Here is a 13,052-nt window from a genome sequence, read left to right on the forward strand (position 1 = left end):
GTGTGTGTGTGTGTGTGTGTGTGTGTGTGTGTGTGTGTGTGTGTGTGTGTGTGTGTGTGTGTGTGAAAATAAAATCTTAAAGGGTGTGTGTGTGTGTGTCATCTACTTGGAACAGGGACACAGAGCACTGATTTCTGCAGAGAGAAAGGTGAAGTCTTATTCGGGGCCTGGAGAGGAAGTCTAGACCCTGGTCTGGAGTGAGCTACCTGTGTGCTCTTAAGGGAAATTGTGCTTGGTGAGAGAGCTGCATCTGAAAATACTGTGTGCATCCATTTTTGTTCTAAGTGAACATTCCCCACTGGTGTCAGAGGTAAGGATTGAGGCTCCTTGATTAGTGGCCCAGAAGGGGAGGGGGGTGTCACAAACATGTCTCAGTTTTGCAGTTAAGAAATGACTGCCTGAAAATTTATGTGTTGCTAGTTCAGGTGTCTAAAGAGCTAGTGTGCCAAATGCCTTACATTCTGTCAAACTGACAGTCTAAACTTGGTGACAGTAAAAGGAGGATGGGAACACCCAAACAAGAAGCAATTCTTTAAAGGGCAATTTTAGTGCAGATACCTGTGGCAGGTACATGTACTACTGTACAAGAGGTGGTCAAGGTAAAAGTGAAGAGGAATAAAAGTACTTGACAACAGCTTCAGGAACTGTGCGTTACAACAGTTATGTGACACATACAAGGTTACAGCAGACTCTGTGTTGTGCCTTGAGGAAGGCAAATGTGCTCTATCCATTTTCAACTCTGTCGCAAAGTGTGAATATGAGGTAAGTCCATCAGTAAGTGGATGCCAGTACGGTGCAACTGAATAAATGAACCTACTTTTGATACAGCTGTTGTAATAGTATGTACTGCTTGATTGTTGCTCATCTCTATTCTGAATCATATAATTGTACTTAATGTACAGTGAAAGAAAATCAGTACACATCAGTCTACGTTTTATGCTACTACAGTTTATAATATTTCATTAATGACTTAATACATTCTGATTCTGAACTACCTTAAAATCTGTTTTCTAAAAATACCTAGGAAAGAAGAACTTGATTGTGTGTGGCAAAAACAGTTTTAACATCCCTGAGAAATACCTGCCACTAGAAAACTGTCTAGTCGCAATGCTGAGCACAACTCTGAGGTAACTCTAAGTTTTGATTTATCTAATTGAACTAGAAAATAAATTTAAAAAGTATACGCATTTATGAAGGCAATTGCTTATGCAGCATGGATCAAACATGCCATTATAGATTTTTGTAGGTAATCTGGAGAAAGAAAGAAAGAAAGAAATAAGAAAGAGATGAAGATCAAGGAGGACAGAACCAGAGTGAAAATATAATTACTAGTATTAGGCACTGCATAGCAAATTGTAATGGAAGATACAGTGATGTGTTATGTGTGTAATATTACTAAAAGGAAAACAGTGAGACATTTTAATGTTTTTTCTCATTTAAACACCCTTTCTGCAATCAGTCTTTCTTCAGGGTATGTCATAGCAAACAGACCATCTGCCATCCATGTAGCATTAGGTCTTATATAGAAGGCATTAGTCATTCAACAGCATATACTTTTCAGCTGGATATATATATCAAGTGTTGGGTCCATTAAAGAACAAAAATAAAAACACTTACCATAAAGGAAGGCCCATCAAAGTGCAGCAGGTTCCTCTGTAGGTCTTTGATGGGTTGTCTTTGGGCCTCTTCACTGTACATTTTCTATCTGAAACCTTAACCAAAGCCTTAATTTATACTGTTGAGTGATGTTATCACCTGTCTATATGTACAGTTTCTTAGATGGGTGACTCTGGATAGTTTTGCACCTACAGTACTAATCATCACAAACTTCAGTGAGTGCCTTTCTGCATAGAGCAGGCTATCAGTGATCCCATAGCTATGAGAAAATTAAAGAATAAAGCAGCTCTTCAGAATCTGTGGTCCAGTAAGGTACACACACATCTTTATGGGGATCACTGGAAAACACTTAAGGCAGCAAGCATCCATTAACATGTCCGCTGAAAGTACCTTTACTCAGCACTGCTCACAACAGTATGCCTATAGTACACCTGCACCCACAGATAAAAAAATAGCAGAAATAGAATTCTGCAGCCAATAAAAATGGCCTAACATCAGCTGATTTGCTCCAGATTGATATGAAAAGCTAACAGTCCTACCAACCTACTTCATCTACTTCCATCTCCATTCACATTTGAATAGGGTCATGTCTTTCCCAGTCATTTTTAAATTCCTCACGTCCTTCATCCCCTGCCCTGAGTACAAAGGCTACATAACCATTAGCACACAATGATAACAGATCAAAACAAAAACATTAATTTGTATTTTCCACTGTGCCTGCCACACCTCCATATTCAGTTTACTTTTTTTGCGCATCATCACCTCTAAAACCCCCTCCCGAATTGTATAATATTTGAGATACTTTAACATGTCTGCTACATTCCTTCATTTCATTTCTTCCCTAGGGTATACACAGTAAGCGTCATGTCTGCTATATTCCTTCATTTCATTTCTTCCCTAGGGTATACATAGTAAGCGTCATGTCTGCTATATTCCTTCATTTCATTTCTTCCCTAGGGTATACACAGGAAGCATCATGTCTGCTATATTCCTTCTTTCATTTCTTCCCTAGGGTATACACAGTAAGCGTCATGTCTGCTATATTCCTTCATTTCATTTCTTCCTTTGGGTATACACAGTAAGCATCATGTCTGCTATATTCCTTCATTTCGTTTCTTCCCTAGAGTATACACAGGAAGCATCATGTCTGCTATATTCCTTCATTTCATTTCTTCCCCAGGGTGTACACAGGAAGCGTCATGTCTGCTATATTCCTTCATTTAATTTCTTCCCTAAGGTATACACAGGAAGCTTCATGTCTGCTATATTCCTTCATTTCATTTCTTCTCAAGTGTGTACACAGTAAACGTCATGTCTGCTTTATTCCTTCATTTCATTTCTTCCCTAGGGTATACACAGTAAACGTCATGTCTGCTTTATTCCTTCATTTCATTTCTTCCCTAGGGTATACACAGGAAGCATCATGTCTGCTATATTCCTTCATTTCATTTCTTCCCTAGGGTATACATAGTAAGCGTCATGTCTGCTATATTCCTTCATTTCATTTCTTCCCTAGGGTATACACAGTAAGCGTCATGTCTACTATATTCCTTCATTTCATTTCTTCCTTTGGGTATACACAGGAAGCGTCATGTCTGCTATATTCCTTCATTTCATTTCTTCCATTGGGTGTACACAGTAAGCGTCATGTCTGCTATATTCCTTCATTTCATTTCTTCCCTAGGGTATACACAGGAAGCATCATGTCTGCTATATTCCTTCATTTCATTTCTTCCCTAGGGTATACACAGTAAGCGTCATGTCTGCTATATTTCTTTATTTCATTTTTTCCCTAGGGTATACACAGGAAGCGTCATGTCTGCAATATTCCTTTATTCCATTTCTTCCCTAGGGTACACACAGGAAGCGTCATGTCTGCAATATTCCTTTATTTCATTTCTTCCCCAGGGTATACACAGGAAGTGCCATGTCTGCTATATTCCTTCATTACATTTCTTCTGTAGGGTATACACAGGAAGCATCATGTCTGCTATATTCCTTCTTTCATTTCTTCCCTAGGGTATACACAGGAAGCATCATGTCTGCTACATTCCTTCATTTCATTTCTTCCCTAGGGTATACACAGGAAGCATCATGTCTGCAATATTCCTTTATTTTATTTCTTCCCCAGGGTATACACAGGAAGTGCCATGTCTGCTATATTCCTTCATTTCATTTCTTCCGTTGGGTATACACAGGAAGCATCATGTCTGCTATATTCCTTCTTTCATTTCTTCCTTAGGGTACACACAGGAAGCATCATGTCTGCTATATTCCTTCATTTCATTTCTTCCCTAGGGTATACACAGGAAGCGTCATGTCTGCAATATTCCTTCATTTCATTTCTTCCCCAGGGTATACACAGGAAGTGCCATTTCTGCTATATTCCTTAATTTCATTTCTTCCCTAAGGTATACATAGTAAGCGTCATGTCTGCTATATTCCTTCATTTAATTTCTTCCCTAGGGTGTACACAGGAAGCGTCATGTCTGCTATATTCCTTCATTTCATTTCTTCACTAGGGTATACACAATAAGCGTCAAGTCTGCTATATTCCTTCATTTCATTTCTTCCCTAAGGTGTACACAGGAAGCATCATGTCTGCTATATTCCTTCATTTCATTTCTTCCCTAGGGTATACACAGGAAGCATCATGTCTGCTATATTCCTTCATTTAATTTCTTCCCTAGGGTATACACAGGAAGCATTATGTCTGCTATATTCCTTCATTTCATTTCTTCCCTAGGGTACAGACAGTAAGCGTCATGTCTGCTATATTCCTTCATTTAATTTCTTCCCCAGGGTATACACAGTAAGCGTCATGTCTGCTATATTCCTTCATTTCATTTCTTCCCTAAGGTGTACACAGGAAGTGTCATGCCTACTATATTCCTTCATTTCATTTCTCCTCTAGGGTACACACAGTAAGCGCCATGTCTGCTATATTCCTTCATTTCATTTCTTCCCCAGGGTATACACAGTAAGTGTCATGTCTGCTATATTCCTTCATTTCATTTCTTCCTTTGGGTGTACACAGTAAGCGTCATGTCTGCTATATTTCTTCATTTCATTTCTTCCCTAGGGTATACACAGGAAGCGTCATGTCTGCTATATTCCTTCATTTAATTTCTTCCTTTGGGTGTACACAGTAAGCATCATGTCTGCTCTATTCCTTCATTTCATTTCTTCCTTTGGGTGTACACAGTAAGCGTCATGTCTGCTATATTCCTTCATTTAATTTTGTCCCTAGGGTATACACAGGAAGCGTCATGTCTGCTATATTCCTTCATTTAATTTCGTCCCTAGGGTATACACAGGAAGGGTCATGTCTGCTATATTCCTTCATTTAATTTCTTCCCTAGGGTGTACACAGTAAGCTTCATGTCTGCTATATTCCTTCATTTCATTTCTTCCCTAGGGTATACATAGTAAGCGTCATGTCTGCTATATTCCTTCATTTCATTTCTCCCCTAGGGTATACACAGTAAGCAACATGTCTGCTATATTCCTGCATTTCATTTCTTCCCTAGGGTATTCACAGTAAGCGTCATGTCTGCTATATCACTTCATTTCATTTCTTCCCTAGGGTATACACAGTAAGCGTCATGTCTGCTATATTTCTTCATTTCATTTCTTCCCTAGGGTATACATAGTAAGCGTCATGTCTGCTATATTTCCTCATTTAATTTCTTCCCTAGGGTGTACACAGTAAGCGTCATGTCTGCTACATTCCATCATTTCATTTCTTCCCTAGGGTATACACAGGAAGCATCATGTCTGCTATATTCCTTCATTTCATTTCTTCCCTAGGGTATACACAGTAAACATCATGTCTGCTTCATTCCTTCATTTCATTTCTTCCCTAGGGTATACACAGGAAGCATCATGTCTGCTATAGTCCATCATTTCATGTCTTCCCTAGGGTATACAGAGGAAGCATCATGTCTCCTATATTCCTTCATTTCATTTCTTCCCTAGGGTATACATAGTAAGCGTCATGTCTGCTATATTCCTTCATTTCATTTCTTCCCTAGGGTCTACACAGTAAGCGTCATGTCTGCTATATTCCTTCATTTCATTTCTTCCTTTGGGTATACACAGGAAGTGTCATGTCTGCTATATTCCTTCATTTCATTTCTTCCATTGGGTGTACACAGTAAGCGTCATGTCTGCTATATTCCTTCATCTCATTTCTTCCCTAGGGTATACACAGGAAGCATCATGTCTGCTATATTCCTTCATTTCATTTCTTCCCTAGGGTATACACAGTAAGCGTCATGTCTGCTATATTCCTTTATTTCATTTTTTCCCTAGGGTATACACAGGAAGCGTCATGTCTGCAATATTCCTTTATTCCATTTCTTCCCTAGGGTACACACAGGAAGCGTCATGTCTGCAATATTCCTTTATTTCATTTCTTCCCCAGGGTATACACAGGAAGTGCCATGTCTGCTATATTCCTTCATTACATTTCTTCCGTAGGGTATACACAGGAAGCATCATGTCTGCTATATTCCTTCTTTCATTTCTTCCCTAGGGTATACACAGGAAGCATCATGTCTGCTATATTCCTTCATTTCATTTCTTCCCTAGGGTATACACAGGAAGCGTCATGTCTGCAATATTCCTTTATTTCATTTCTTCCCCAGGGTATACACAGGAAGTGCCATGTCTGCTATATTCCTTCATTTCATTTCTTCCGTAGGGTATACACAGGAAGCATCATGTCTGCTATATTCCTTCTTTCATTTCTTCCTTAGGGTACACACAGGAAGCATCATGTCTGTTATATTCCTTCATTTCATTTCTTCCCTAGGGTATACACAGGAAGCGTCATGTCTGCAATATTCCTTTATTTCATTTCTTCCCCAGGGTATACACAGGAAGTACCATGTCTGCTATACTCCTTCATTTAATTTCTTCCCTAGGGTGTACACAGGAAGTGTCATGTCTGCTATATTCCTTCATTTCATTTCTTCACTAGGGTATACACAATAAGCATCAAGTCTGCTATATTCCTTCATTTCATTTCTTCCCTAAGGTGTACACAGGAAGCATCATGTCTGCTATATTCCTTCATTTCATTTCTTCCCTAGGGTATACACAGGAAGCATCATGTCTGCTATATTCCTTCATTTCATTTCTTCCCTAGGGTACAGACAGTAAGCGTCATGTCTGCTATATTCCTTCATTTCATTTCTTCCCCAGGGTATACACAGTAAGCGTCATGTCTGCTATATTCCTTCATTTCATTTCTTCCTTTGGGTATACACAGGAAGTGTCATGTCTGCTATATTCCTTCATTTCATTTCTTCCCTAGGGTCTACACAGTAAGCGTCATGTCTGCTATATTCCTTCATTTCATTTCTTCCTTTGGGTATACACAGGAAGTGTCATGTCTGCTATATTCCTTCATTTCATTTCTTCCATTGGGTGTACACAGGAAGCGTCATGTCTGCTATATTCCTTCATTTCATTTCTTCACTAGGGTATACACAGGAAGCGTCATGTCTGCAATATTCCTTTATTTCATTTCTTCCCCAGGGTATACACAGGAAGTGCCATGTCTGCTATACTCCTTCATTTAATTTCTTCCCTAGGGTGTACACAGGAAGCGTCATGTCTGCTATATTCCTTCATTTCATTTCTTCACTAGGGTATACACAATAAGCATCAAGTCTGCTATATTCCTTCATTTCATTTCTTCCCTAAGGTGTACACAGGAAGCATCATGTCTGCTATATTCCTTCATTTCATTTCTTCCGTAGGGTATACACAGGAAGCATCATGTCTGCTATATTCCTTCATTTCATTTCTTCCCTAGGGTACAGACAGTAAGCGTCATGTCTGCTATATTCCTTCATTTAATTTCTTCCCCAGGGTATACACAGTAAGCGTCATGTCTGCTATATTCCTTCATTTCATTTCTTCCCTAAGGTGTACACACGAAGTGTCATGCCTACTATATTCCTTCATTTCATTTCTCCCCTAGGGTACACACAGTAAGCGTCATGTCTGCTCTATTCCTTCATTTCATTTCTTCCCCAGGGTATACACAGTAAGTGTCATGTCTGCTATATTCCTTCATTTCATTTCTTCCTTTGGGTGTACACAGTAAGCGTCATGTCTGCTATATTTCTTCATTTCATTTCTTCCCTAGGGTATACACAGGAAGCGTCATGTCTGCTATATTCCTTCATTTCATTTCTTCCTTTGGGTGTACACAGTAAGCGTCATGTCTGCTATATTCCATCATTTCATTTCTTCCCTAGGGTATACACAGTAAGCGTCATGTCTGCTATATTCCTTCATTTCATTTCTTCCCTAGGGTATACACAGTAAGCGTCATGTCTGCTATATTCCTTCATTTCATTTCTTCCTTTGGGTACACACAGTAAGCGTCATGTCTGCTATATTCCTTCATTTCATTTCTTCCTTTGGGTATACACAGTACGCGTCATGTCTGCTATATTCCTTCATTTCATTTCTTCTTTTGGGTATACACAGGAAGCGTCATTTCTGCTATATTCCTTCATTTAATTTCTTCCTTTAGGTATACACAGGAAGCATCATATCTGCTATATTCCTTCATTTTATTTCTTCCTTTGGGTATACACAGTAAGCGTCATGTCTGCTATATTCCTTCATTTCATTTTTTCCTTTGGGTACACACAGGAAGCATCATGTCTGCTATATTCCTTCATTTCATTTCTTCCTTTGGGTATACACAGTAAGCGTCATGTCTGCTATATTCCTTCATTTCATTTCTTCCTTTGGGTATACACAGTAAGCGTCATGTCTGCTAGATTCCTTCATTTCATTTCTTCCTTTGGGTATACACAGGAAGCGTAATTTCTGCTATATTCCTTCATTTTATTTCTTCCTTTGGGTATACACAGTAAGCGTCATCTCTGCTATATTCCTTCATTTCATTTCTTCCTTTGGGTATACACAGGAAGCGTCATGTCTGCTATATTCCTTCATTTCATTTCTTCCTTTAGGTATACACAGGAAGCGTCATGTCTGCTATATTCCTTCATTTCATTTCTTCCTTTGGGTACACACAGGAAGCATCATTATTCTCTGTTAGTGACTTCCTCTGTACAATATTCTTCATATTTCCTTCCTTCCTTTCTTCTCTTGTTCACGTTTTTTGATTTCTTTCTTACTGGCAGAACTGCATTGAAACGGTGTTCCTTTTACAAAGAATACTAAAGATGTACACTGGCTTTACATTATTTTGTGCTCTGTAAATTAGTAGCAGTGTTGTTAAAATCAAGGGGTTGTGTTAGTACCGGTTTGTGAAACTGATCACAAAAGTAGTGTACAGGCATTTTTCTTACGTGCTTATTGAATTATGTACCCTGATGGGAGAGTTTGGTTACAATATCTTATCATTTCAAGTATTCAAAAGCTATTGGTTATGTGTTTAACAAGTAGGCTGAGTTAAATTTTATATAATGCCAAGAAGCTTCCACTATGAGTGGATGAAAGCAAATGTACAGGGGACTGGAAAGCCAGAACTGCAGTCAATGAATACATCTTGCCAAAAAAACACTTTTTAAGTATTTTTGCATGTGTCTAGTGTGGTACATGCCAAATGGGGCACTATACTCGATGAATGGCCTAATGAGGGAAGAGTAGAGAGAGATGATGACCTCTTTCTTCCTGGATGCAAAACCCTTGGTAATGAGATGTGCCGCATAGAAAGACTTTCTGACCACAGTGGCAATGTGGTGATCGAAGGAGAGGTTGCTGTCAGCCTGTATCCCCAGATCACTTATAACACTTTCAGTGTTCAGTGGGCTCCTATTGATGTGGTAATTAGCGGGAACTGAGTTTTTCCCAAAGGGGATGATGACACATTTTTTGGCATTAAGCTTAAAGCCATGGTTTTGACACCAGTCATTGGTCTCAGACAGTGAGGCCTTTCTGTAGGATGTCTATATCACTTGGGGAGTTAATAATGGCTCCCAGCTTGCAGTTGTCTGCAAACTTGGTCAGCCAGAATCCCTCTGTGTTGGCCTGGACTTCTGAGAAGTAGATGCCAAACAGGAGAGGACCCAGCACTGATCCCTGTGGGACTCCGCTCATGACTGGTTGGTAGTCTGACTTGGAGTCCACTAATTTCACACTATGGATTCTATCTGTGAGCCAGTTTGCAACCCACCTAGTGATATAGGGGTTGATGCCTTTTTTTAACTTGGCTAAAAGCATATTTACTCATTTGCCTTTTTAGACTGGAGAGTGTATTCCAGTGGTTAGGACGACTGTGGCTTTTTCACCAGTGGTGGGTCTAGAAGATACAACCTGTGAATATGAGGTCACATGTAAGAATTTGGGTAAGATAATAATTCTGATTAGGTACTTGTACTTCAGGTCACATAACTACCAGAGTGCAATGCAGAGGTGGACAGCCTTTTAAGTGACATTTATTTATTTATTTTACATTTGTTGACCGGGCTAGTCTAACTGGATACATGTCCATTTTCAGTAGAGGCCCGGGGAGAAAAGCTCCAGAAAAACATTAAAAAACATTAAAAAATTAATAGAGGATTTACAGAAACAAATATAAACAGTAGTAATTGTTACATAAAAACATTGAAACTAAAAAAATATAGAAAAAATTGATAAAAATTTTTTTTTTTTTTTTTTTTTTTTTTAACAGAAGATGAACTACTCTTAGTAAATGTAGCATAATGAAAATCATTTAAGGGTAGTCTACTAAAGAAGGTATAATATACTTGTAAACATTGAAATTATATGCAAACCTTAGTATAAAGAAGCATTATAGGAAGGTTGTAGTAGAAGTAGGTTGAAGAAAGAAAAAGTTAGAAAGCAAAAATAGGAGAGCAGTTATGTACGTAAGAGGGGTAAAAGGGTGAAAGTGGACCCAAGGAAGTAGGAAGATAGAAGTGAAGGAGGTAAGCAATTTAGTCAGGGTTTGTGCAGGGGCACAACCAGTGTGATTTTAGGTGAATTTTGAGTCTTAGTTTAAAGAGAGACAGAGATGGTAGTAGAGTTAGATCTGTAGGTAGAAGGTTCCAATGTTTGCCAACAGTGTTTGAGAAAATGCTGTCACCTGACAAGTTATTAGACTTCGTAGTACAAACAAGTAATCTACTTGAAGAGCGTAGTGAAGTTAGATTAGTATAAGGGGTGATAAGGTTAGCAAGAATAGGAGTATTTTTAGGTTGATAAAAGATTTTGTGAGCAATGATGAGTTGGGAAAATGTTAGCAAGCTAGGTAATTCAAGCCAGTTGAGCTGCTTAAGATTAAGACAATGGTGTGTCATGTATGGATTGCTGGTAGCAAACCTGGCAATATTGTTATAGGCGTGAGAAATTTTAGGAGGTTAGTTCTTTTAGATTAGTATAAATTGGTGAAGCATAGAGAAGTGTAGAGATTAAGTGAGAGTGGGCAATGGTGGTTCTGGCCTGAGGAGTAAGGAAAGGTTTGATTCTGTATAAGGAACCAATTTTTCTGTTCACTGCTTGTATGGTGTTGTTAATGTGCATATCATAGGTGAGGTTGTTGTCGATTGTGACTCCTAAAAGTTTGGTAGATTGTTCAGGAGTTATCAGGGTGCCTTTGCTAGATACAATAGAGAGATCAATAGGAGAGGACCTACTGGTAGGTGGAAATAGTAGAAGTTTAGTTTTTTTGGCATTCAAAAGAAGGCAACGTTTTAGGAACCATTCTTCAACTATGTTAAATACTTTTTGGGTTATGTAGTGGATGTCAGAGGTGGAGTTAGCAGAGCATATAAGTGTGGAATCATCGGCATATTGAATACAGGTGGCTTCCGGGACTGCTATGTGAAGGTTGTTGATAAATAGTGAAAAAAGAAGGGGTCCTAGAATTGAGCCCTGGGGGACTCCTATGGAGACTGGTAGGAGGGATGATAGTTTATTTTGCCAGAGAACTGCTTGTTGCCTATTGTTAAGGTAAGATTTGAACCATTGAATAGCTGGGGGATCAAGAGCAAGAAGTTCAAGGGTATTTATAAGTAGGGGATGATTGACCATATCAAAAGACTTTGACAGGTCGATGAAAAGAGCGGAAGAGAGGGTGTTGTTATTACGGTTTTTATTGATGGTATCTGTGGAGGATAGAAGGGCAGTGGTGGTGCTGTGAAATGGCCTAAAGCCATGTTGGCAAATAGCCAAAATATTGTGTTTAATTAAGTGGTTAAGTAACTGATGGTGAATACATTTTTCCATGACTTTAGCTAAGGGTGAAAGAAGAGCTATTGGTCTGTAGTTAGAATAGTCAGTGGATTTACCACCTTTATGCAGTGGGATGATATGGGAGACCTTCCAGATTTCAGGGATGATACCTTCATTAATGGTTCTATTTAGTAGGATGGATATGGGAAAGGCAATGGATTTTGCTGCTATTTGCAGATACTCAGCAGGTAATTTGTCTGCTGAGGGGGAAGAAGGTTTAAGCTTTAGGAGGATTTTATAGATAGAGTTAGTAGAGATGGGGTGAAATGTGAAAGTTGGTAGAGGTATAGAACTATGGGAAGGTTGCCTCATATTCTCAGTAGAAAGCTGGCTTGCTAAGGACTGGATGGTCTCTGTAAAGTAGGTGTTGAAATAATTCGCAGTTTGGAGTGGGGTGTTTTGGTCAGCATCATGAGGAGATTGTGTACTACAGTGACCAGGTTTGAGGAGACTATTGATGCTTGACCAAAATTTCTGAGGTTGCTTTTGGTGAGTTTGTTGAAGCTTGCTATAGTAGTTCTTTTTGTCAGATAGTATAGCCCTTTTTGTCATATTTCTCAATTGTCTAAAGGTTTGTCTATCAGGAGAGGTTCTGTTAGTTCTCCAATTATGCCAAGCTTTATTTCTATGTAGTATTTTATTCTTAGTCTCAAGTGTTAGCCCAAGACATCCCTGCCATGGCTAGCAATACAGTGCATGCAATACAGTGCATGGGGGGGGGGTTACTTTATGGGAACTCTGTAGTGAAGTAAAGACAGTAATGTAATAACTACTTGTACTTCCTTTTCAAACACAGCTCTTATTCAGAAAGCTTAGCAAAACTCATAATCTATACTGACTCTGGAATAAATATAATGCTGATAATCTGAATAGAAGCAAGGTTAACTGAAAGGTGTTTTACTTTTAATAATTATAATTGACAATCTTTCATATGCACAAGTTAGTGTTCAGTACTTGACTTTTTGACATTTAATATTAATGTCTGAAGTATTTCTCAGTGTGAATAGCAGCTTGCTTGTGTCAGTGGCATCAAACTGCTGATAAATTGACTAGTAATACTAAACAAAAAGTATTATTTCACAGGTTTCATAACTTTAGATCAAAGCATAGAACTTCGATTTGCTTATTATTGCTCGGAGAGTGCTAAACTTCCATCTTAGTGACTTTTCACAATATCGCAAAACAGAACATTAGGGAAACTTAAT

General features: G+C 38.7%; 1 protein-coding gene across 2 annotated transcripts in view; it reads left to right on the forward strand.

Moving 5' to 3' along the window:
• Positions 1–13,052, forward strand: part of LOC122815249 (dihydrofolate reductase-like) — a 207,705-nt gene that overhangs the window by 91,654 nt on the left and 102,999 nt on the right. For both annotated transcript variants that reach the window (XM_044087590.1, XM_044087591.1), the window contains exon 3: positions 1,025–1,127. In XM_044087590.1, coding sequence (XP_043943525.1) covers positions 1,025–1,127 — 103 coding nt within the window. The remainder of the gene's footprint in view (positions 1–1,024; positions 1,128–13,052) is intronic.

This window comes from Protopterus annectens, chromosome 11.part0, assembly GCF_019279795.1.
Source record: "Protopterus annectens isolate FY-2018-M chromosome 11.part0, PAN1.0, whole genome shotgun sequence".
NCBI classification, from domain to species: Eukaryota; Metazoa; Chordata; order Ceratodontiformes; family Protopteridae; genus Protopterus; species Protopterus annectens.